This window comes from Rhincodon typus, chromosome 33 (assembly GCF_021869965.1).
Source record: "Rhincodon typus isolate 14 chromosome 33, sRhiTyp1.1, whole genome shotgun sequence".
Lineage (NCBI taxonomy): Eukaryota > Metazoa > Chordata > Chondrichthyes > Orectolobiformes > Rhincodontidae > Rhincodon > Rhincodon typus.
In genome coordinates, this window is record NC_063364.1 from 2,248,096 (window position 1) to 2,274,890 (window position 26,795).

Sequence of the window (26,795 nt, forward strand, 5' to 3'; positions counted from 1 at the left end):
TCAATGTTGGGCATGAAATGATGAGATTTCTTCAAAGATAACAAGGTGTAGAGCTGGATGAACGCAGCAGGCTAAGCAGCATCAGAGGAGCAGGAAGGCTGACGTTTCGGGCCTAGACCCTTCTTCAGAAATGGGGGAGGGGAAGGGGATTCTGAAATAAATAGGGAGAGAGAGGGAGGCGGATAGAAGATGGAGAGAGGGGAAGATAGGTGGAGAGGAGACAGACAGGTCAAAGCGGTGGGGATGGAGCCAGTAAAGGTGAGTGTAGATGGGGAGTTAGGGAGAAGATAGGTCAGTCCAGGGAGGACGGACAGGTCAAGGGGGTGGGATGAGGTTAGTAGATAGGAGATGGGGGTGGGGCTTGAGGTGGGAGGAGGGGTAGGTGGGAGGAAGGACAGGTTAGGGAGGCGGGGACAAGCTGGGCTGGTTTTGGGATGCGGTCAGGGGAGGGGAGATTTTGAAGCTTGTGAATTCCACATTGATACCATTGGGCTGCAGTGTTCCCAAGCGGAATATGAGTTGCTGTTCCTGCAACCTTCGGGTGGCATCGTTGTGGCAGTGCAGGAGGCCCAGGATGGACATGTCATCTGAGGAATGGGAGGGAGAGTTGAAATGGTTCGCGACTGGAAGGTGCAGTTGTTTAGTGCGAACTGAACGTAGGTGTTCTGCAAAGCGGTTCCCGAGCCTCCGCTTGGTTTCCCCGATGTAGAGGAAGCCACACTGGGTACAGCGGATGCAGTATACCACATTGGCAGATGTGCAGGTGAACATCTGCTTGATGTGGAAAGTCTTCTTGGGGCCTGGGATAGGGGTGAGGGGGGAGGTGTAGGGGCAGGTGTAGCACTTCCTGCGGTTGCAGGGAAAAGTGCCGGGTGTGGTGTGGCTGGAGGGGAGTGTGAAGCGGACAAGGGACTCCCGGAGAGAGTGGTCCCTCTGGAAAGCAGATAAGGGTGGGGAGGGAAAAATGTCTTTGGTGGTGGGGTCGGATTGCAGATGGCGGAAGTGTTGGAGGATGACGCGTTGGATCCGGAGATTGGTGGGGTGGTACGTGAGGATGAGGGGGATTCTGTTTTGGTTGTTATTGTGGGGAGGGGGTGTGAGGGATGAGTTGTGGGAAATGCGGGAGACACGGTCGAGGGAGTTCTCGACCACTGAGGGGCGGAAGTCGCGGTCCTTGAAAAACGAGGACATCTGAGATGTACGGGAGTGGAATGCCTCATCCTGGGAGCAGACGCAGCGGAGGCGAAGGACTTGGGAATAGGGGGTGGCATTTTTGCAGGAAGGTGGGTAGGAGGAGGTGTATTCTAGGTAGCTGTGGGAGTCGGTGGGCTTGAAATGGATATCGGTTTCCAGGTGGTTGCCAGAGATGGAAATAGAGAGGTCCAGGAAGGAGAGAGAGGTATCGGCGCCACCTCATGCTCCCACGAGGAGCTCGAACAGTTCATCAACTTCACCAACACCTTCCACCCCAACCTTAAGTTCACCTGGACCATCTCTGATACCTCTCTTTGCTGGCTGTTCTGCAACTATTTTGCACTTTCTTTCAATATGTTGTTCACCTTGGAATATCTCTCAGCATATACAAAGCCTTGTCTATTTTCCCCCAGTATGTTCTAGCTGATGATTTACAACCTCAGAGCTTCTGCATAAGTCGATGACTTTCTTGACAAGTTGTTTGTATTCTCATAACAAGGTCAGTTACTCCCAGAAGATTCCTATCTCTGTTGAGGTTATCTTCCAATTGTCCAAATTCACAGGTATCAGCTAAATTTATCACATTTTAATAAAAAGCCTTCCTGTCCCCCAGAGCCCTGATGTTAAACATATACCGTTAATAAATAACATTCAAAGTATGTCTTCAAAACCTTACCTGTCTGAGTTCTCTACTACTTTTTGAGATCTAGTCTGTAACATAGCTTGTAGCAATTTTGTCCCAGCACTGATTAACAGGGTTACTACTCTTACTTGCTCAGTCTTTTTATTCCATTTTATAGCTATTTCATAGTTTTACCATTGAAAGTGGAAAAAAAACCAAATCTCTCAAATCTCCTTTCATTTCCATAGCACCAGAAGCGGAAAATACAAACCCTTTCTGACTCACCCAATACTTCAAACATGTGGACTCCAGCTTTAATATTTCCTTTTTTTAGAGTAGCTGACTGCCTTACAGCACTGAAAATCCATACCATTTTAGCTGGACACTATTGATATGCTTCATGTAATGTGCTTAATGGCTACCAGAAATGATAGTGAAAACACTTACAGCAGAGATAGAAGTCACATGACTACAGCAAGGCATCCAGTACACTATGTACAAATGTATTTCTCCAATCAGTCTTCTCCTCCAATACTGAATTTAATGGGATAGATAAAGATTTAGTGAGAAGTCAAAGTACAAAATAGCTTTATTGCTAAATGTGTACCAAATATAACTGTAAATGCATCTCCACACTGTGTCAATTAGCCTTTATAAGACAAACTCCAATTTATAGAATTCCCTGGAAACACTCTAAACAAAGAGATATGAATATAGAAAGAAGGGTCTAGGCCTGAAATGTCAGCTTTCCTGCTCCTCTGATGCTGCTTGGCCTGCTGTGTTCATCTAGCTCTATACCTTGTTTTCTCAGATTCTCCAGGATCTGCAGTTCCTACTATCTCTGAATATAGAAAGGAAATTTTTTTTATTGATTGTGTATTAAGCAATGTGTCATATTAAGAAATAGGTTGGGATTCAGCGACCTGATGGCAAATTAGAATAATGTGCCCGGGTTGAATGTCACACTTGAACCTGGTCATTTATGTTGGAGCACGGATATTTCTGCTACTGCATCATTGGGGTTACTTCAGTGCTTTGAAACATGATTGGAGAATTGCAGCCAGCATGGCCTTAAGGTTCAGGATGATCTGTAATGATACCCCTCCAGAATGTTCTGCTGCCTTGTTAATATCAGTGTCAGCAGAAACAGCCAGTGAGAAACCAGTGTGAAAACTGTGATCGAGCTACTCCACAAAGGCTGCAGAGTTTAGAACAACATAAAGGCAGTTTTGGCTGTGAAGAATTCACACTGCTCATCACCACTTTGACTTACCTTTATGAATCACCAAAAATTTAGAAAATAATTCCAAGGCACTTTGTTTCTGAAACAAAATGCCAAGCGAACAAAGTCTTGATCAAAGACATAGGATTTGAGGTTATTATAAGATGAAAAGGAGGTGAAAATGGAAAGCATTATTCATAAGATCTAGGCAAGTGAAGGTGTGGTATCCATTGGTTGGACATATGGAGGTTGAAGTTGCTCAAGAGGCCAGAATAAAAGCAACAGAGAATTCAGTGGTTTGAATTGTAACACTAAGAAATAAATTCTCCTTAGAGATAGGGACAGGCAAGGCAGTGGAGGGTTTTGAAGATTGGGATGAGAGCTGGAGTTTTGGGCCACTGTGCAATGAACAGCTCATTTGCTGAAACCGCTGTTGAATTTTTGCTGTTTATATTCAAATGTAAAAATGCCAAATTTCATACAGAATATGTCCAGTCCTTTACTTGAATTTATATTTCAGGTTCTTTTTTAGTTTTCAATTTGATTTGATAATTACTATGTTTTGATATGTTGCCGTCTCATACCTGTGTCGGTAATCCATATGAAAATACAGCTCACAGTGTTAAAACCTCTGTTAGCTCTACAATTGACTAACATTTGACCGTCGATGTTTTTAATGAAGTTAGTCAACAACGAAGATGAGCTTGAAATTTCCAAGAGGTTTTTGTGCTAATGTTTATTTTATTCTCAGTTTAAGGCATGTGAGAAACAAGGTGCTTTATCTGTCACTGCCATTAATCCTTATTCCCCTTTAGGAACTGCAGTGTAGGACATTCACTAATGAAGTTTTAATGATATTAGGTGCAGTTTGAGCGACAGCTTCTTGTTTCAATATCAGACTGTGTACCAAGGCTAAGACTGGCAGATTTTCAAAGCTGCATTAGCCAAGTACTGCAATCTGATGCTGATTCCAGCATCGTGTCTGTTTTAGAGAGGAGTTAATTCAAGACAGGTTACTGAGATAAAAACAGATCACATATTCTGAAAGTCTTAAAGAAAAGCCTAAGTTGTTGAAACACACAGAGGATGGTCATCACTTAGAAGTAGGAAGCTAACAAGGTTAATGTTTTAGATGGTGTTCTGTGAAGGGAATGAATTTGTTGCACATTCACTAAATCTTGCAAAAGAACCAGAAGTGAAATGAGATTTATTTTTAACTCCAGTGTGCTGTTAGGAACTGGAACATGCTGTCTGAAAGCATAGTGGAAGCAGATTTAATAGAAACTTTAAAATGGGAACTGGATTTTTTATTTTAATATTTTTGTTCATTAGATGTGGCCATCATCTGGCTAGACAAGAAATTTTTCCCCCATCCCTAATTTCCTAAGGGTAGTTAACAAACACATCATAATTGACAATGTTTACATAGTTACCATTGTGCAATTCAGGTTTCTTATTTCAGGTTTATATTGCATTCAATTTGCATCATCTGTCATGGTGGGATTCAAACCAAGGATGTTAGAACATTATCCTGGAATATTCATCTAGTGATCTTATCACGATACTATCATCTCCCCCCAGGAAGAATTTGGAGGAAAGAGCAAGGGAGTGAGACAAACTGAATAGCTCATTCAATGAACTGGCAAAAGCATGGAGATCACAGTGGGTCAGGCAGCATCCATGGAGAAAAAGCAAGTTAACATTTCGAGTTTAAATTACTCTTCATCAGAGGTGAAGAGCCATGGCAAACTGGGTGCCATGAATCTTATTTGATGAAACGCTTTGGCTGAAAATAGGAACGTCCCATGTATTGTTTATATGGATAAATTAATCTTGAAAGTGTGTTGAATTCTGTAGAATCAGATGGGAACATGAAAAAATGAAAAAATTGAATGTGTGGAAGAAGAATTGAAATATTAACTGTGAATAACTCCCTGCAGTGCTCGACAGACTGTGGTCGAGGAGTTCATCTAAGGACAGTGAACTGCACCAGTCCACAAAGCAAGTGTGATCTTGCAACCAAACCCAATGAGGAGGAAGAGTGCGAGGACCACACAAACTGCTACAAGTGGCGGACAGGAGAATGGTCAAAGGTGTGTGACTTTATTCCTATGTGTTCTTGCATCTGTGTGGTAACTCTCCCCAGAGAAGAAACCTCACACAGATGACCAGCTGAGCATGATTTTGTGTGCAGTACATGTACAGAGACTGACAGAGATAACAATGGTTGATGCATGAGAGCAGTTGTATGCACAGTGGATCTCATGTAATTCGGGGCAAATGATAATGCATGCATTAATTTTGTATAAACACGGGGATGTTTAGAATAGAAATACAATACTGTACCAATGTGCCTCCTGGCTTGCTGTAGTCAGTGACCATTACTGGGTGGCACTCACCACAGGCAATCATCTGTGGCCAGTTCAATAAAGACACAGTATAAACCAGACTGTTGTCATGCAAGCTATAACACAACCTCTAAGAATTGTTGATCATTTTTGAAAAGATGTAAAGTTCTGAAGAAAAATCAAAATGGACACAAGACATTAATTCTGCTTCTCTCTCCAGAGATACTGCCAAATCTGCTATGTCTGTTTGGTAAAAAGCATTATGTATTTTGGAGGAAGTTCCAAGATCTCTGGGGGGGATCTTGGGTTTGTATTGCAATCAGATTATTATACATGAACATTTTACAATGCATGTCTCAAAGAATGTCCACACCTTTTCCAAAAGGCAGCATCTGTTGTTCGAAGCTATGAGTCATGAAGACATTAGATCTACAAAGGAATGAGAATATTGCCACATGGAAGGTCTTTTGGGAGACCAAGGCAATAAGTTAGGCATTATAATTCAAAATGGGTGCAGAATGTACAGCCATAAATGTCTGAAGGAAGTTGATGAATGTAGAGTGGGGTTGATTTCAAAAATGAAGAAGGGAATGGATAATGACTACTAGAGCAGCATTTTTAGCCATGCCAGTTGTGGAATCGTGCACTGGGATCTTTTACGTCCATGAGAGGGAGCAGACTCATACAAATACAAAAATTCTAATACAAATAATGATACCTCTAACATCACTCACGCCCACCCATCTCAGTCCTTCTGTTCCTGAAACACCCATTCTTATTTTTCTTAATATCAACCTCAACTATTCAAAGACACTATTAGCCTGTTTCCCAACTTCCACCCTCCATAAACTTAAGGTCACTCAAATTTCTGCTGTCCTTATATCAGCACATATCACCTTTGTGCTCAGAGCCCTGGTAACACCTCAAAGTTTAAATTCTGATGCTGATGTTCGGTTGCCTTTGTGACATTGCTCTTTGCTACCTCTGTAACCTCCTTCAGTCTTATAATCTTCTGAGATATTATTGTTTCATTAGTTCTGGATTCTCTCCCAAGACAATGAATCCACATCTTGACACCTTTCCCTCTCATTGTACCATCCATTCCTCAGGACACTCTGTTTTCCCCTCAGGTATGTCTCCACTTCAAATCTTTACAACAAAATGTATGTTCTATATGTTGTAGAGAATTCCCCAGAACAAGTAGCTTGGGGGAAGATGAGTTCACAACATTTTTAAAAATTTTCACTCAGGGGCACAGGTCAGTCCAGGGCTTTACATAGATACATTCAGATGTTAGTGAGAAACTTACTCGTTGACATCAGGGTTTTTTGTTATTGCAGAGTTGGGATAGTGGTTGCAGATAATTCACATCTTTGAGAAACTTCACTGAGATGTTTACAAATTGCTTTTAGCTTTTCTCCACCATTAATATTGGGCAGCATGTTTGCCAAGGTTTGAATTTTAGCAGTTCAGGTTGGTGTTTAAACTCGCCATTCGGGGGTTTTCAATTTTTATTATTTTCTCCTCTTGCCACCTCCTGGGGATGAAAATTCCATCCTTTTTCCCTCATCTTCCAGAATGCATCCAGCAGTAATTCCAGCAAGGCATTGTTCAACCTAGATGCCATTCTACATTTATATCCACCACCCATTTAATTGACCTCCAACTTCTCTTTATGGCTTGTCACTTTACATGCTACTGAGACTGTATGAGTTAGTACTTACCTGTTATGTAACTTGGAAGCATAATTGAGTTGAGATACTGAGCTGTTATATTGACTTCTGGAGTTAACCCACACGAATAGATAAGAGAGAACTAGTGGATGGGTGGTTTTGAATTTTCAGAAGGTTTTTGAAAAGTCCCTTATAACAGGTTGGTTGGCAAAATTAAAGCACGTAGGATATGGGGAATATATTAGCATTGATCAATCATTAGTTAACAGACAGGAAACAGAGAGCAGGAACTAATGGGTCTTCTTCCGAGTGGCACACATTGACTCGTGGGGTACCGCAAAATCAATGCTTACAGTCCAGCTAAACGCAATGTATATATATAAATGACCTGAATGAAGGAACCAAATGCAACATTTCCAGGTTTGTTGAAAACAGGAAAGTAGACAACATTGTGAGTTGCGAGGAGAATGCAAGGAGGCCTCAAGGTGATGTAGACGAGTTGGGTCAGTGAGCAAACATATGGCAGATGCATTACAACGTGGCCAGTTAAATTATACACTTCAGTGTGAAAAAACAAAAGGAAGAGTATTATTTAAATGGTGACATATTGGGAATCTACAGAGGATCTACAGAGGGATCTGAGTGTCCTTATATGCCAATCAAAGAAAGTAGACAAGCAGGTACTGCAAACAATTAGGAAGGCAAATGGTATGTTGGCCTTTATTGCAAGAAGATTTGAGTATACTTAAGGATATCTAAGAAAGGATGTGCTTCTCTCTCCTTTTTGGTTTTTCTTTCTATTTTCTTTGTCTTCCTGAAGTTGCAGAGAGGTCGGAGCAGTGTCAACAGGGACTGCTGGCTTCGTAGGGCTGATGTGTTGACTCCTGGAATAGCAGCAGGGCATCAGCTGCAGAGATAGCAGAATGGGGACTCCTGGCTTCATGGGCCCGGAACAGAGACTCTTGGCAGCGACGGCGGGTCATTGACTGTGGTGGTGTTGATGCCTAGAGCAGGTATACCCAGAGCAGGGACCTTGCAGAAGCCTTTGAGCCATGTTTGGGACCCCAGCAGATGAAGATGAACTCTATTTAAGTACTTCCTTTTATTCTTCTTGTACCTCAAAGTAGTGCTGGGTTGTGGCAATAGAACACTTTTCACTGTATCTCACTAAATATATGTGACAATAAATAAATCATTCATCCATTCATCACTTACTGCAGGAAGGGAGTGCAGTGGAGGTTCATTAAACTCATACCAGAGATGGCAGGACTCTCCTATGAGGAGAGATTAGTTTGACTGAACATGTATTCACTAGAGTTTAGAAGAATGAGAGGGGATCTGATTGAAATGTATAAAATTCTAATAGGGCTGGATAGACGAGATGCAGGGAGGACATTTTCCCTGGCTGGGGGAGTGTAGAGCCAGGGTACATAGTTTCAGGATACGGGTAGACCATTTAGGACTGAGATGAGGATAGATTCCTTCATTCAAGGGTTATTGAACCTTTGGAATTCTCTACCACAGAAAGCAGTGGAGACCATGTCCTTGAATATATTCAAGAAAGAGATTTTTAATTTTTTTAGATTTTAAAGGCATCACGGGGGGATAAGCAGGAATATGGCAGTGAGATAGAGGATGAGTCATGATCATATTGAATGGCAGAGCAGGCATGAAGGGCAAAATGGCCTACTCCTGCTCTTGGTTTCTATCTTCCTGTAATCCGTCCCACTTGAACGCTATCGTCCTGGTAATATCTGGACCATGTCCTCCATTGATTTCCTATCAAAACCAAGTAACAAATTAAAAAGCCCTAAATTCCATGTTATGAATCCCAGGTGAAAGTGGCAGTATTTTTGAGATAGTCACTGCAGATACTGAAGGGCTAAGCTGACCGAAACTAAACACACAATCCCTGTTGTTACTGCGCACATCAGTCATGTGGTAAATTAATCCCCTGTCTATTTTTCCATCTGTGTCTTTGCTAGCAAAAGCTCAAACACATTCTGCGGGGATATATTTGTTATTTCCCAGTAATCCAATGATCTGGCAAAGACAGACACAAGATTGGAGAGCAGCTGTTCCTCCAGTATTTCACACAAGATTCTGTCACTCAATGTATTAAAGTACATGGGATTGGGATTAGTGTACTGACATGGATAGAGTACTGGTTGGTAGACAGGAAACAAAGAGTAGGAATAAATGGGTCTTTTTCCAGTGGCAAGCTGTGTCTAGTGGTGTATCTAGTGGTGAACCCCAACAATTCAAAATATATATTAATGATTTAGATGAGGGAACTAAATGTAAAATCTCCATGTTTGCAGATAACACAAAGCTGGGTGGATCTGGATCTAGCCCTCTTAGAATTTTGTAGGTTTCAATCAGATCCCCCTCTCATCCTTCTAAACTCCAGTGAATGCAGTCCGTTTCAAACAATCGTTCCTCACAGGGCACTCCTGCCATGCCCAATGTCAGTCTAGTGAACTCCTACCAGACTCCCTTTGTAGAAAATACATAGCAAGAACTGTGAGGAGGATGCAGAAATGCTTCAATGTGATTAGGACAAGTTTAGTGTGTGGCAAATACATGGCAGATGAAGTATAAGGTAGACAAATGTGAGATTATCCATATTGGAGGCAAAACCAGGAAGGTAGATTATCTGAATGGTGATAGATTGGGAAAAGGGAAATGCAATGAGACTTGAGTGTCCTTGTGCACAAGTCGCTGCAAGTAAGCATGCAGGTGCAGCAGGTGGTAAAGAAGGCAAATGGTATGTTCGCCTTCATAGCAAGAAGTTTCAAGTACAGGAGCAGGTGAGATCATACTTGGGAGTATTGTGTGCAGCTTTGAGGAAAGATGTTCTGGCTATGGAAGGAGCGCAATGAAAGTTCATGAGGTTGATTCCTGGTATAGTGGGACTGACATATGAAAAGAGACTGGATCAGTTAGATCTGTATTCACTGGAGTTTAAAACATTGAGAGTGGTCTCAGAAACCAATACCATTTTAACAGGTTCTGGGGAATGGTCACCGGACCTGAAACGTTAACTCTGATCTTTTCTTCACAGATGCTGCCAGGCCTGCTGAGCTTTTCCAGCAACTTCTGTTTTTGTTCCCATTTTAACAGGACTAGACAGAGTAAGTGCAGGAAGGATGTTCCAGAGTCAGGAACCAGAACAAGAATTTTATTTTGGCTACAGAGATAATTGAAGCAGTGCAGTACAACTCATCTCCAATAAGTCACCAGCATTGTGAAACAGCCTTCTGATTTTTATAGAATGCAAAATCATTTGCTTGTATTAAAATGTGGAGATTAGAAATATTCCCTGAGAATATGGGGTCACCTTTCAGGAACTTGGCACAGGTTACTCAGACACAGGCAAAGACAGCTGTAGTGTTATTCATTGCTCTTAGTGAATTTGTATGCTGCTGTTTTATATACAGTTGCTATCAAGATTACTGATTTGCAATGACAAAATAAATAAACTTCCATTTGTGTTCATTAGGATTTTAATTACTGCTTTGGAAGTTGAATTCTGCAATTCGGTAAGTCAGTGTCCTTGTACAATTATCCCATTGCCTATACATACAAAGTTTTGCTTGACTGGGAGCCAATGTAAGTAAGCAAGGACAGAGTTGATTGCGGATTGAGGCTTGCTGCACCAGGTACAGGGTTTAGAGTAACAGAGGTTTACAGCACAGAAAACAATCCTTTGGCCCATCGTGTTTATGTCAATCATAAACAAGCACCTGATTCTTCTAAGCCATTTTCCAGCACTTGGCCCTTATTTTTTACAGTTTTAGTGTAATCTCCCTGATCTTAAACTCTGTGCCTCAGCTAATAAAGGCAAGTACCCCATATGCCTTCTTTACCACTTTATCCACCTCTCCTGCTAGCTTAAGGGACTGGTGTCCCTCTGATCCTTGATGCTTCCCAGGATCCTCCAGTATATCATGTAATCCCTTACCTTGTTTGTACTGCCCAAGTGTAGTTATTCAGACTGAATTCCATTTTCGACTGATCAGCCAATATAACCAACCCAGTAATCTAAGGCTATCCTTCTCACTATTAACAACGTAACTAATTTTCATGCCATCCGTCTTGGATGACTTCAGTTTTCCAGAGGGTGATCAAACGGGGGTCCATTGGATTAGTCAAGTCTCCGAGGTAATGAAGGTGTGAACGTGGATTTCAACAGCAGATGAGCTGAACCAGAATTCACATTACACAGCTTGAAATATACAGTTATGGTGATGGCACAAATATAAAGTAGGAAGTTTTGGATCAAATGTCACACCCAGATTTTGAATAGACTGATTTAATTGCAGACGGTTTCCAGTGGTGATTCAAGTGCAGTGTTTCAAGCAGGGAACAAAAACAAGCCTTCAGTCTTCCCAGTATTTAATTAAGGAAATTTTTGCTCATCCAGTACTGGATGTCAGATAAGTGACAGTGGAGTGATTGAGAGAGGGAGAGGCAGTGGTGAGGTTGAGCTGGGTGTTATCAGCGTAAACTAACACTGTGCTTTCAGATGACATTGCTGAAGGGCAGCATGTAGTGGAGCTAAGGATAGATGGTCAGGGGACACCAGAGGTAACAATGCAGGTGCTGAAAGGGAAACTAATGCAAATGATTCTCTGGCAATGAATAGAGAGATAGCAATGAATGGGAAGCAAGTTAGACAAGCGAGACAACAGCCTCTCCAGCAAGATTTTCTTTTAATTTCAATCATAGGACATGGGCGTTGCTAGCCGGGCCAGCATTTATTCACCCTCCCTAGTTGCCCTTGAGAAGCGGTGGTGAGCTGCCTTCTTGAACCAGAGCTGTACTTGTGCTATAGGTAGACCCCTTAATGATAGAATTCCAGGATTTTGACCCAGCAACAGTGAAGGAAAGGTGATATATTTCCAAGTCAGGATGGTCAGTGACTTGGAGGGGAACTTGGAGGTGGAGGTATTCCATGTATCCGCTGCCCTTGTCCTTCTAGATGGAAGTGGTTGTAGGTTTGGAAGGTGCAGTCTAAGGTGCTTTGGTGAATTTCTGCAATGCATCTTGTAGATAGTACAGACTGCTACTACTGAGTGTTAGTGGTGGATGGCGTGAATACTTGTGAATGTTGTGACAATCAAATGGGCTGCATTGTCCTGGATAGCGTTACTTCTTGAGTGTTGTTGAAGCTGCACTCGTCCAGGCAAGTGGGGAGTATTTGTAATATTATTGCCTGGCATTAATATTACTTGACACTTGTCAGCCCAAACCTGGATATTGTCCACATGCTGTTGCATTTGAACATGGTCTGCTTCGATACCTCAGGAGTCACAAATGATGCTGAATATTGTGCAATTCTCAGTGAACATACCCACTCCAACAAAAACAAAGTTGCTGGAGAAGCTCAGCAGGTCTGGCAGCATCTGTGAAGGAAAACAGAGTTAACGTTTCGGGTCCGATGACCCTTCCTCAGAACTGATGGTAGCTGGGAAAACGTCAGTTTATATGCAGATAAAAGAGGAGGGGGTAGGGAGTAAACGATAGGATAGAGCCTAAAGAGAGAGAAGAGCAGTTGGACAGACAACGAGTTGATAATGATCAGGCTGGGAGGGTGAATAGTTGTTAATGGGGACTATTAGTGACTAACAACAGGTAGTGTGGAATGGCAGGCTATGTGGTAACAAGGCCTGGTGTTGGGACATGGGAGAGTTTATGCCCTAATGTTATTGAGCTCGATATTGAGTCCAGAGGGCTGCAAGGTCTCCAAGTGGAAAATGAGGTGTTGTTCTTCTGGCTTGCGTTGAGTTTCGCTGGAGCACTGCAGCAAGCCAGAGACACAGACTTTGGCCAGGGAACAGGGTGGTGCGTTAAAGTGGCAGGCAACGGTAGTTCGGGGTCTTTTTTGCGAGCAGAACGTAGATGTTCTGCAAAGCAGTCACCCAGTCTATGCTTCGTTTCCCCAGTGTAGAGGAGACCACATTGTAAGCAGCGAGTGCAGTAGACTAGATTCTGGGAAGTGCATGTGATGTGTTGCTTCACCTGGAAGGTATGTTTGGGCCCTTGGATACTGGGGAGGGAGGAGGTAAATGGGCAGGTGTTGCACCTTCGCCGGTTACAGGGGAAGGTGGTGTAGGGCTATGGGGAGGTGTTGTGGGTGAAGGAAGTATGGACCAGGGTGTCCCAGAGGGAACGGTCCCTGCGGAAGGCGGATAAGGGAGGGGAGGGGAGGGATATACGTGTCTGGTGGTAGCATCTGGCTGGAGGTGGCGGAAATGGTGTCTGATTGTCTTCTGGATGTGGATGCTGGTGGGATGGTAGGTACTCCAATAACCAGAACCATCTTCCTATGTGCCAGGTATGACTCCAACCAGTGGAGACTTTATGCCCTGATTCCTGTCTTGGATCACAGCATGTGTCCAAATGGTTCTTTTGGATTCGGTTAAGTATAATTGAGAAGACTCAACAATAGCAATTTTCTTAAATATCAATGTATATTAAGTAATAATAATGATTATAATGGTAATAATAAATGGAAAAGAAAGAGAAAAAACAACAAATCTCACTCCCTTCTGCCCATTGGGGACCCCTCAATCGATGACTGGTCTGGAGGCTTAGGTTCATTCCTGGCACTGTTCAGGATTCCAGTCCGAGGCAAAGCCCAGCAACTTGGAACAAAACTTTCTCTTATTCAGTGTAACAAACAGCTAGCACAAAGAAAGCAGGTACAGAAGACAAAACTGCTGGCTAGCACAGGCAACACAGCTACGGAAAAACAAGCTGCAGGTATCATCTTTGGCAGAATGTTCATAGGACTCATTCAAGATCACGCAGCTTGTCGATTATCATCATGAACTTTCCCAGACTATTTTCCCAATTTATTTTCTTATACAGCAGTCGAATATCATCGTAACCCTTTAGACCTTCGGCCCATCCTATGCAATTCCCATTGCTTATTTTTGTTGGGATGTCTTGATGCCACAGTTGATCAATTGAAGCCTTGACATCAAGGGCTGTCATTCTCACCTAATCTCTGGAATTCAGCACTTTTCATGCTTGAACAAAGGCTGTAATGAGGTCAGGTACTGAGTGGGCAAACAGGATGCTGGAAGAAAACAGCGAGCCAGGCAGCATCTGGAGGAAAGAAGAAGTCAAAGTTCTGGGTATTACCCTTCTTCAGGACTAGATGTGGGGGTAGGGGGAGCTGCAGATAAAGGGTGGGGGGTGCACTAGCAGAATGGTGGTGATAGGTAGTAGGTACGACCTGGTTGGTCGATGGAAGGGATGAATCTGGAGGGATGAATCTGAATGGCCCTGGCAGAATGTAAACTGGGCGTCTCTGAGCAGGTTATTGCTGAGCAGGTGCTGGTGATCGAGAGTAGACTGATGCCTGGGTTGGATTTGTCCTGCTTTTTGTGTGCAGGACATACCTGGGCAATTTTCCACATTGTTGTGTACATGCCAGTGTTGTAACTGTACTGGAACAGTTTGGCTAGGGGTGCAGCAAGTTCTGGAGCACAAGTCTTCAGTACTGTTGCCAGAATATTGTCAGGGCCCATAGCCTTTGCAGTATCCAGTGCCTCCAATTGTTTCTTGATATCATGTGGAATGAACCGAATTGGCTGAAGACTGGCATCTGTGATAATGGTGACCACTGGAGGAGGCCAAGATAGATTATCCACTTGACACTGCAAATGGTTGAGCATTATCTTTTGAACTGATATGTTGGGCTCTTCCATCATTGAGGATGGGGATATTTGTGGATCCTCCTCCTCCAGTGAATTGTTTAATTGTCTATCACCATTCATGATTGGATGTGGCAGGACTTCTGAGTTTAGGTTTGATCCATTGGTTTTGGGATGCTCCGTTCTATTTATCACTTGCTGCTTATGCTGTTTGGCATGCAAGTAATCCTGTTTGGGAGCTTCACCAAGATGATACCTCATTTTTAGGTATGCCTGTTACTACTCCTGGTATGCCATCCTGCACTCTCCATTGAACCAGGGTTGATTCGCTAGGTTGATGGTAATGGTTGAGTGGGGGATATGCTGGGCAATCTGAGTTTGCAGATTGTTTTGGAGTACCGTGAGGAGGAAAGGTTTACCTTTGTCACAGTAACATAGGATAAAATGTAATTTGTAGCTATGAGAAGAGTTGTTTCAGGACCATGGCAGGGACAGTGACCTGATTACAGAGAATCAAATGCGATGTTCCAGGAAAGATGTGAGAGAGTTTTGAAGACGACTTTAAAAATTAAAGGGAGTTTGGAGAAGGGAAAGTAATTTGCAAGGACAATCTGGTAAGGATTGGTTTTTTGAAGAGAACGGTGTTGACAGCAGAATTAAAGAAGAGAGGAGCATCTGAAGAGAGAGAAGCATTTACAGTATTGGCTAACATGGGGTCTCAGAGGGGAACTTAAGTGACCAGCAGTTTAGTGGGAGTAGGATTGAGGAAATGGGAGTTGAGATTCATGCCATAGATGATCTCAGAGAGAGCAGGAAGAGTAGGATATGAATTCAATTAAGGAGCGGTAGGAAGGGTGGAAATATTAAAAGATGTTTGGCCCGGTAAGCTAGTAGGAATAAGAAACAGGGCAAATACAGTAAATTGAGTTATCTCATCCTTAATTATAAAGACATTCATGAGCTCCTTGCACTAGTTAGTGGAGGCGAGCGTGGAGAGAAGAGGGGTTTAAGAAGATAGTTTACATCAGAGAAAAGAAGCCAGGGATTATCACTTGTTCATATTATCTTCTACTATATATTCTTATTTTAAAGCTGGAGCCTACATGTTAACTACAATTACATGCTCTTTGCCACATTTTATGCCTTGTAAGTATTTTCATAATTACCTGTGTGGAACATTTATTTATAGGGAAGCCCATTATCAATAATTGGTGTAACCTAGGACTTGGTCTAGTAACATGGAAAGCTTTAAATGATGCAGTCTTGGAAATAATGTGCTGTGCACTTTTTATTAGTCTATTAAGCATATTTAATTATTGAATTGAACCAATTACCTAGAGTACAGATTAAACAGATCTCCAGTTTCTGGAGAAATACATTTCAGTGAAATGCCCTTCAAAGCTATTGGGTAAACAAATGATTTGATTTGATTTGATTTGATTTATTGTCCCGAGTACCGACATACAGTGAAAAAACTTTGTTTACAAGTGCTACAGGTGGGTCCCAGCAAGCAAAGGATGTACAGATCAAAAAGACTTAGATGCATACAGGTTACATTGCAGATTACATTATTTGAGGCTAGAGTCCATTTAACAGTCTGATAACAGCTGGAAAGAAGCTGTTCCTGAACCTGCTTGTGCGTGTGTTCAGGATTCTATCTCTTCTGCCTGACGGAAGAGGTTGTAGGAGATCATTACCAGGGTTCAATGGGTCTTTGATGAAGTTGCTGGCCTTTCCGCGGCAGCGAGCCGTGTAAATAGAGTCCATGGATGGAAGGTTGGCTTCTGTGATGATCTGGGCTGTGCACACCCCCTTCTGTAGCTTCTTACAGTCCTGGGCAGAGCAGTTGCCATACCAGGCCATTGTGCACCCAGACAGTATTCTTTCAATGGTGTGTCTGTAGAAGTTGGTTATGGACATGCCAAATTTCCTGAGCCGCTTGAGGAAGAAGAGGCGTTGTTCTGCCTTCTTGACTGTCACATTTACGTGGGAAGTCCAGGATAGGTCGTCGGATATCGTCACTCTGAGGAACTTGATGCTCTCCACCCTCTCACCCTCAGTTCCGTTGATGTAGATGGGGGTGTGTTCTCCTCCTTTCTTTCTGAAGTCAAAAATCAGTTCTTTAGTTTTGCCAACGCTGAGAGACAGACTGTTTTCATTGCACCATGTCACCAAGCCCTCTATCTCCCTTCTGTAATTTGACTCGTTGTTAGACATCCATCCCATCTGGTATCGTCAGCAAACTTGTAGATGGCATTGGTTCGGAATTTGGCAACACAGTCCTTGATGTACAGGGAGTATAGTAGGGAGCTGAAGATGCATCCTTGGCCTCCATTGTTGAGTACTTAATGAAACAACTCAAACTCCTTAATTTGGTTTATAATTTGGTATGGTACTTCTAGCAATTCAGCACTACTTATAGAACTATCAACAACAACTACATTTATGTAGTGCCATTAACAGTGTAGAATATCCCAAGGCACTTCACAGAAGTTTTAACAAATAAGAATTTGCCACTGATCCACATAAGGAGACATTAGAACAGAGCGATCAAAAAGGCAGGTTTTAGGGAGCACCTTAGAGGACAAGAAAGAGACAGAGAGGTTAGGTCAAAGAGATCAGTTGTTGAGCAGAGAAAAATACGGATGTGCAAGAGGTCAGATTTGGGGAAGCACAGAGGTCTTTGAGCTTTGTAGCATTGGAGGATGTTACAGAGGTCTCTGAGCTTTGCAGCTTTGAAAGATGTCACAAAAGTAGGGAGGGGTGAGGCAAGGGAGATTTGGGACAAAATTGACAATTTGAAAATCAACCAATTGCAGAATCCCTGCGGGCAAAGGGATGATAGTTTAAGTTCATATGATCATAAGAAATAAAGGCAAGAGTGGGCTGTTCGGACTGTTGAGCATGCTTTACCATGCAATAAGATAATTGCTAATTTGATTGTGTCCTTAACTGCATTTTCCTGCCTGTCCCTTGTAACCTTTATCAATCAAAAACTGACGAACTCAACCTTGAGTATACTCAATGACATGGTTTGCATTGCTGTCTTTGAAAGATAATTCCAAAGACTAACAACTGTCTGAGAGAAGAAATGTAATCTTATCTCCATCTTAAATCGGAGACCCTTATTTTTAAACTGTGTTCCCTGTTCTCTATTCTCCCACAAAACGAAACAATCCTGTCAGCAGCCACTCTGTCAAGCCCACTTGGGATCTTGTTTGTCTCAAAAAGATTGAATTTCATTTCTCAAAACTTCATTATGTATAAGATCACCCTGCTCAGAGCCTCCTCATTAAGACAGACCCTTCATCCCAGGAATCAGCCTACTGAACCTTCTCTGAACTGCTTCCAATGTCAGTATGTCCTTGCTAAAGTGAGGAAACAAAATCCAGGTGCTATTTCACCAATGCCCTAAACAGTTACAGCGAGACTTACTTTCTTTACCTTTATACTCTATTTCCCCTGCAAGAATGGTCAGTATTCCATTTACCTTCCTAATTATTTGCAAGCAAGTTTTTATGATTTGTGTAGGCGAGAGATCAGCTTTGTCATGGCAATTTGTGGTCTCTCTCTCCATTTAAATAACTATGTGCTTTTTTTTGCTTCCTGCCAAAGTGACCAACCTCAAATTTTCCCACCTTATGCTTCGTTGGCAAATGCGTACCTATTCACTTAACCCTTTGCAGCCTCACAGCGTGCTTTACTACCTATCTTTATTTCCTCAGATCTCTGGCTATGAGACAATTAATCCCTTTTATTTATTTGCATTATTCATCCACATAATTAATATAGATTGTTAACAGTTGAGATCCAACAATGATCCCTGTGGGACTCCACAGTTGCAGTTTGCCAATCTGAAAGTAGTCAATTTTTCATGACTCTGTTTCCTGTTAGTTATCCAATCCTCTAACCATATTACCATATATAACCTGCAACATCATGAGCTCTTATCTTGCGCAGTAACCTTTTTATATGTCACTTTATCAAATACCTTTTAGGAACCCAAATACACTGATAAAATTGTCAAACACAGTTTCCCTTTCATAAAATCATGTTGACTGTGCCTGAATGCATTATGATTTCAGTGGCACGGTAGCTCAGAGGTTAGCACTGCTACTTCACAGACCCAGGGACCCGGGTTCAATTCTAGCCTTGGGTGACTGTGTGGAGTTTGCACATTCTCCCTGTGTCTGAGTGGGTTTCCTCGGGTGCTCCAGTTTCCTTCCACAGTCCAAAGATGTGCAGGTTAAGTGGATTGGCCATGCTAAATTGCCCATAGTGCCCAGGGATATGCAGGCTAGGTGAATTAACCATGGGAAATGCAGGGATAAGAAGGGGTGGCTGGGTCTGCGTGGGATGCTCTTCAGAGGGTCAGTGCAGATTTAATGGGCTAAATGGCCTCTTTCCACACTGTAATGATTCTATGATTCTAAATGTCCTGCTGGCACCTCCTTACTAATGAATTATAGCCTTTTCTCAATGAAACCTGTTGAAAAATTAGCCTGTAGATTCCTCCTTTCTGTCCTTCTCTTTGAATAATAGTTTCATGTTTGCAATTTTTCCAGTCTGCTGGCACCTTTCCAGAATTGAGGGTACTTGGAAGATTACAAACAATGCATCCACTATTTCTGCAGGCATTTCTTTTAAGATCCTAAGTTGCAGAGCATTGGATCCAGGGAGTTATCAGCCCGGCCTATTAAATTTCCTTATCCTTTTCCTGTAATGACACTGGTTGTTTTAAATTCCTCTCTCCTTTTTGCCTGCTGCTTTTCTATTATTCTTGAAATGCTCTCTGTGTTTCTACTGTGAAGACAAATGCAAATACTTGTTCAAAGCCTCTGCCATTTCCTTGTTTCCTAATATTAATTTTTCAGTCTCTTCCTGAAAGAGGCGAAACCTCACTTCAGTTTCTCATTTCCTTTTTATATACTTGTAGAAGTTTTTACTGTCTGTTTTTATATTTGTTGCTCATCTTCTCTGATTCTCCAAATTCTCCCCTTTCATTAGCTTTCCTTCAGAGGTTTCTAAAATCTTCCTAATCTTCAAGCCTGCCACTAGTTTTTAGGAATAGTACATCTTTCCTTTGAATTTGATACCATCTTTATCTCCCTTAGTTAGCCAAAGATGGTGGATTATCTTTTGGAATTGTTCTTTTCTCAATGAAATTAAATATGCCAGCAGAATTTTGGATAAATGCAAGAAGATGGTTGCAAAAGATTTGAGATTCATCAGAACAGTTTTAGAATAATTCAGTCTAGAAGTGACAAAGCATTGGAGGAGATATCAGCAGCAGATGATTTGGGACAAAGGGAGTGTCAAACCGTAATACAGAGGGGGAAGAAGGTCATTAGGAAGAGAGTCAGAAACTCAGCTCACTGTCAATAAGATACCAAGGTGACAAGTAGTCAAGGAGTCATTCAACATAGAAGCAGGCCCTTAAGCCCACTATGTCTATGCCGACCAACAAATAGCAGCCTATACTAATCCCATTTTCCTCCTCTTCGTCTCACTTACTCCTCACTTTAAACTTATGCCCTCTGGCCTTAGACACGTCTACCACGGGGAAAAGGATTCCTGTGTTCTACCCTGTCTATGCCTCTCGTAATTTTGTATGCCTCAGTCAGGTCCCCCTCAGCTTCCTCTGTTCCAAAGGAAAACAAACCCAGCCTATCCAGTCTCTTCGCATAACTGAGACTTTCCATCCGAGGTAGCATCCAGGTAAATCTCCTCTGCTTCCTCTCCAGTGCAATGACATTCTTCCACTAGTATGGTGACCAGAACTGCACAAGTATTCCATTGTGGCCCAGCCAATGCTCTATAAAGTACAAGAAGACTTCCCTGCTCCTTCCAGACAATGTCTTGCACACCATCATCACCATCCCTGAGAGTGTCCTGCCCTACCAGTAGGACAGACCCACTAGATATGACGTCAGGAGGAATTGCCCTTTAAGTCCTCAACTGACTTTAAGCCCTCATGAAGTTTCATGGTATCAGGTCAGTCTTGCGTAAGGAATTCTCCTGCTCATTACCACCTGAGCTTTCCCCCTCTACCGAAAATGGAGCAATAACTGGAGGAAGCACTGAGGATTGCAAGAGCACAGAAGGTACTTGGTTTGGGTTCTCCAATGTCCATGACTAAGAATGTATGGTAACACCACGATTGACTGAGCTAGCTGAGCCCTAAAAAACATAGTTGCTTGATGGTGTCTGTGGCAGGTGGTTTAGGGAACATAGAAGAGGGGAAAACCATCTTGACTCTTTCTCACCAATCTACCTGTCACTCTCAATATCCTTGGGGCTACCATTGACCAGAAAATAAACTGGACCATTCGTATAAAAACTCTAGCTGCAAAAGAAAGTCAGTAGGTGGGAATTCTGTGGCAAATAACTCGCCTCCAACTCCCCAAAACCTGTCCACTATCTATGATCTACAAGTAAACCACCTGCCTGAATTGATGCAGCTCCAACAACACTTAAGTTCAACACTATTTAGGACAAAACTCACTTAATTGATACCCCATCTGCCACCTTAAATGCTCACTGCTAACACATAGTGACAACAGTGTGCAACATCTGTATGACGCACTGCAGCAACTTACTAAGGTTCCTTAAGCAACATTTTCTAAACCCATGACTTGTACCATTTAAAAGGACAAGAATAAGAAATACATGAGAACACCATTACCAGCAAGTTCCCTTTCAAGGAACTCTTCGCCTTGTTTTGTTGGTGAGTGACTTGAGGAACCTGCAGGTGATGGTCCATTCCTTCACTGTCTCTGGGTTAAAATCCTCAAACTCCCTTTCTAACAGCATTTGGCATGTTCCTACACAACATGGACCACAATAATTCAAGAAGGTGGCTCACTACCAGTTTCTCAAGAACAACTAGGAATGGGAAATAAATGCTGGCCCACTCAGCAATGCCAACATCCCATGAATGAATTTTAAAATATTATTCATGAAAAGTTTTGTTCACCCAATAGCATATGTCGGACAAGCAATAATGACAAATCAGAGGCAATAGAAGGGTTGGGAATGGTGGTGATGATTTAGTGCTTTGTGTTGACATTATGCAACATCAAACCTGATATTGTATTTTAGAAAGACATTGCTGAGAGTGGCGCATAAGTGAGAAATAAAAAGAGGCTCAAGATAGATATTTGGAGGATTCCAGAGGTAATGGTACAGGAGCATGAACGGAAGGTACTGCAGTTACTCTGACTACAGCTAATGCTAGACCTTGGTTGAAGTGTTTGTGGGTGAGCATTTTGGGATAGTGACCATAACTCTAAGTTTCAAAGTCATTATGGAAAGGGATAAGGATAGTGCAGAAGGTAAGTGTCTAATTTGATGGAAGGCCAATTTCAGTATCATTAAACAGGATCTGGCAAACATAGACTGGGAGCAACTACTTGCATGTAAGCCTACATTTGGAAAGTGAGAGTCTTTTAAATGTAGTATAGTGAGAGTTCAGGGCCAGGGTATTCGTCTAAGAGTGAAGGGCAATGGCAGCAAATCCAGGGAACCATGGATGACAACGGATATCCAGAGTTTGATAAAGAAGAAGGAAGTATATGTTCAATACACAGCATTAAAAACAGAGGAGGCCATTCAGGAGTATAGAGAATGTAAGGGAATGCTTAAAAAAGAAATCAGCAGGGCAACCAGGTGCTACAAAATGTCTTTGGCAGATTGGCTTGAGGAAAACATTTTAACATATATTAACGTTTATTATATTTAACGTATATTAACGTATATCATAGGATGTTGACATTGCTGAGTGGGCCAGCATTTATTTCCCATTCCTAGTTGTTCTTGAGAAACTAGTAGTGAGCCACCTTCTTGAATTATTGTGGTCCATGTTGTGTAGGAACATGCCAAATGCTGTTAGAAAGGGAGTTTGAGGATTTTAACCCAGAGACAGTGAAGGAATGGACCATCACCTGCAGGTTCCTCAAGTCACTCACCAACAAAACAAGGCGAAGAGTTCCTTGAAAGGGAACTTGCTGGTAATGGTGTTCTCATGTATTTCTTATTCTTGTCCTTTTAAATGGTACAAGTGTTACCATGGCAAGCATGGGGCCTACTTGAGACCAAAGGGGCAATCTGTACATGGAGCCAAAGGATGTGGGTGAGGCATTAAAAAAAGAAAGACATTGTAGCTGGAAATTTCAGTTGAAATGGTGAGGTTTGAGAGCATGTTAAGATTGATAAAAAGGATGTATTAGATGTTTTAGCAGGTATAAAGGTGCATAAATCCCCATGGCCTGATGAGATGTATCCCAGGCAAGGGAGGAGTTTGCTGGGGCCCTGGCATTTATATTTAATACTTTGCTGGCTACGTGTGAAGTGCCAGATGACTGGAAGATAGCTAATGCGGTTCCTTTGTTCAAGAAGGGCAGGAGGGACAGTTCAGGTAATTATAGACTAACATTAGTGGTGGGGAAATTATTGGAAAAAAATTCTAAAAGACAGGATTAATCAATACCTGGAAAGGCAGGTATTGATCAGGGATAATCATCATGGATTTGTTGGAGGGAGATCCTGTCTGACTAATTTAGTTGAGTTTTTTCAAAAGGTGACTAAATATATTGATGAGGGTTGTGCAGTTGATGTGGTTTACATGGATTTCAATAAGGCCTTTGATAAGGTCTCATATGGAGGGCTGGTCCAAAAGAAAAGAGCTCATGGGATCCAAGGCAAGTTGGCAAACTGGATCAAAAATTGGCTTGTAAATAGGAGGCAAAGAGTGATGGTAAAGGGTGGTTTTTGTGATTTGGAAGCCTGTGACCAGCAGTGTAACACAAAGATCAGTACTGGGATCCTTGCTGTTTGTCACATACATTAACGACTTGGATGTGAATATAGAAGGTATAATTAGTAAGTCTGCAGATGATATGAAAATTGGGGGTGTTGTTGGTCTTGATGAGGATGGTCTTAGGCTACAGTCTGATATTGATCAGCTGGTAAATTGGGCACAGCAATGGCAGGTGGAATTTAATCCTGATAAGTATGAGATAATGCATTTTGGAAAGTCTAATATGAGGAGGATTTACATAATGAATGGTAGGTCCCTAGGGAATATTGAGGAATAAAAGGATCTTGGTGTACAAGTTCATAGATCTCTGAAGGTGGCAGCACAGTGTGGTGAAGAAGGCATATGGAATGCTTATCTTCATTGGCAGGGAGTAGAATATAGGAGCAGGGAAGTCTTGTTACAACTTTATAAAGCATTGGTTAGCCCACAGATGGAATACTGGTCCAAAGTGCTGGTCACAAATCTATCAGAAGGATGTGATTGTGCTGGAGGAGGTGGAAAGGAAATTCACCAGGATATTGCTTGGAATGGAAAGTTTCAGTTAGAGGAGAGACTGGATAGGCTGGGCTTGTTTTCCTTGGAGCAGAGGAGGCTGAGGTTGTGAGAGGCCTAGATGGTGTAGATCGTAAGAATCTATTCCCCCTGACAGATATAACTAAGACCAGAGGGTATCAGTTTAAGGTGAGGAATAAGTGGTTTAGGGGAGATCTGGGGGAAGATTTTTTCATCCAGAAGGTGGTAGAAATACGGAACACGCTGCCTGAGAGAATAGTGGGGACAGGTACTCTTGCAACCTTTAAGAAGCATCTGAGCGAGCACTTAAAATGCCAGGGCATTGTAGGCTACAGACCACGTGCAGGTAAATGGGATTAGTGTAGTTTGGTGTTTGTTGGTCGGCATATATATGGTGGGCCAAAGGGCCTGTTTCTATGCTGCATGACTCTCTGAGCTACAAATTTAGGAGTAGAACCAGGTGAATACAATTCAACATTTTAGGACAATGGTGTTGAAGTGGTTAACTTTGTTGAAGGCTTCAGACAGGTCAACAAGTACATGGAAGTATTATTGACCATTACCACAGGCAGATAGGATGTCTCTTTATCAATTTATCAGTACAGTGGTGGGGTGGAATCTGATTGGAGAGGTTCAAACATGGAGTATTGAGAAAGTTGGGCATGAATATCGGGAGGCAACAGTATGTTTAGGCAATAGTTTTAGGGATGGCAGCTTGCAAGGATAGAAATGCTTAAGGTGAAATATTTGAGAAGTAAGGTGATAATAGAAGGAGGACATGTAATCTACATTCTATTCACAGCACAGAATCAAGCCATTCATCGCAACTGGTTTGTACCAGTATGTAGACACTACCTGACCATCGGACTTCATCCCATCCATTGTTCATCATGTTTTTGTCCATCTTCCAACTAGTTGGATCTGTGCTATTGATCTCAATTATGTCATGCGGTAGTAAAATCCATGTTCTAACCACTCCTAATTTCTCCTTTGCTTTCTTGGATTTATTTATGACTGTAAAGTTATGGAGCCATTTACAGCGCAGAATTGATTATTCGGTCCATTGAATTCCTGCTGATTTCCACTCAGCCCAAATCCTCAATGGGATCCCTAAAGTCCTGCAGTTCATTTCCTCCAAATGCCCATTCAGTTTCCTCTGTGGTCATTGTTTCCATTTCCACCAGTTCCAGTAGCAGCAGCTCCAGATCATTACAAATTATTGTGTAAAAAAGTTGCTCCTTACATCACCCCTCATGCAAACTGTTAATTCTGTTCCCTAATCCTTGCACCTTCAGCTGTTGTAAGGAAGTTTTCCTTGTCTATCTTATAACCTCATCTTTATAACTCATAGTTTTGTACCCCCCGAACAGAAGCACCTTCTTCATGTCTACCTAATTATGTCTATCCCATCAAAGTCTTTCATAATCTGAAACAAAAACAGAAATTGCTGGAGAAATTCAGCATTTGTAGAGAGAAAAACAGAGTTAATGTTTTCAGTCTGGTGACAAAGGGTCACTGAATTTCTCCAGCACTTTGTTTTTGTTTCAGATTTCCAGCATCTGCAGCTCTTTGTTTTACTTTCATAATCTTAAATAGCTCTATTCAAAATTCAGAATTGAAGTTTTTAATTGGCCAATAATTGTTTTGTTGGATGTCTTAATAATCAATACCTCACAAGCCATATTCTTAATCTTCAGTGATACCAATTATGTCATCATTCCACCCTATCTTAGACTGGAACTGGCTGTGAAAGATTTATATCAAGAGTTATAAACCTGTGGGAGAATAACTGCATGGAAAAACACTGAAATATCTTCAAATGAGCATTGACTTGTTTAACTGCATAGAAACCTAGTCCTGCGTGAAGCAGCTTCAGTTTTAGTACAAAACAAACTGAAAATCCTGCTTTGAATCTTCTAATTGTTCTCACTAACAGGCTGTTAACAACACTGCAAGTTTAAAATAGAAACTCTATTGGTGAAAAGTTTTTAATAAGATTGACTCAAGTAAGTTTGATATGACAATTGTAAATTCCTACTGAGCTAGTTTTCATGCTGGCTTACTTTGCCATTAAAAGAATTTACATCCTGCTTGCTGTCCTTAAAACAGATTACCTGTTGGTGAAGGCCAAATATTCTTCTCTGTTCTTTTATCCAATACAAATAAAGTATAGGGGGTTTATTTAAGAAGAAATCATGGACCAGTCACACCATAAGGATTTTAGATCCTCATTTGCTCAAAATTACAATTATACACACAAATTCAGAGAACGTTATTGTAACTTACATAGTCCTTCAATTATTGCCAGCTCCAGGCACTGTTAATACTAACTATTTTCAGTCTATCTGTATCTGCAAAGTGACAAATATTAAAGCAACTCCAAAGAGGCGAGATGCTGTCACTCACTATTGATCACCTTCACGTGTCCCAACGGGGCTTCAATATCCCCCATGTTCAAGCATCAATGACACTCAAGTGTATTGGCTAACGTAGCTCTGAACTCAGCTCAAGTGTAGTAATAGAACAGGATTCACCTCAGGTGGCTGATGTGGGGTTGCTGTAATTATGTTATAGTGAATCCAACATGTTAAACATAGAACACAGAACAATACAGCACAGGAACGTGCCCTTCAGCCCACGATGTTGTGCCGAACATGATACCAAATTAAAGTAATACTTTCTGCTTGCCTTTGGTCCATATCCCTCCAATCCTTTTATAATCATATGCTTATCTAAAA

At 41.8% G+C, this 26,795-nt stretch overlaps 1 protein-coding gene across 1 annotated transcript in view; it reads left to right on the forward strand.

The window, feature by feature from the left end:
* Positions 1–26,795, forward strand: part of adamts17 (ADAM metallopeptidase with thrombospondin type 1 motif, 17) — a 401,456-nt gene that overhangs the window by 352,273 nt on the left and 22,388 nt on the right. The window contains exon 19 of the mRNA XM_048615713.1: positions 4,979–5,131. Coding sequence (XP_048471670.1) covers positions 4,979–5,131 — 153 coding nt within the window. The remainder of the gene's footprint in view (positions 1–4,978; positions 5,132–26,795) is intronic.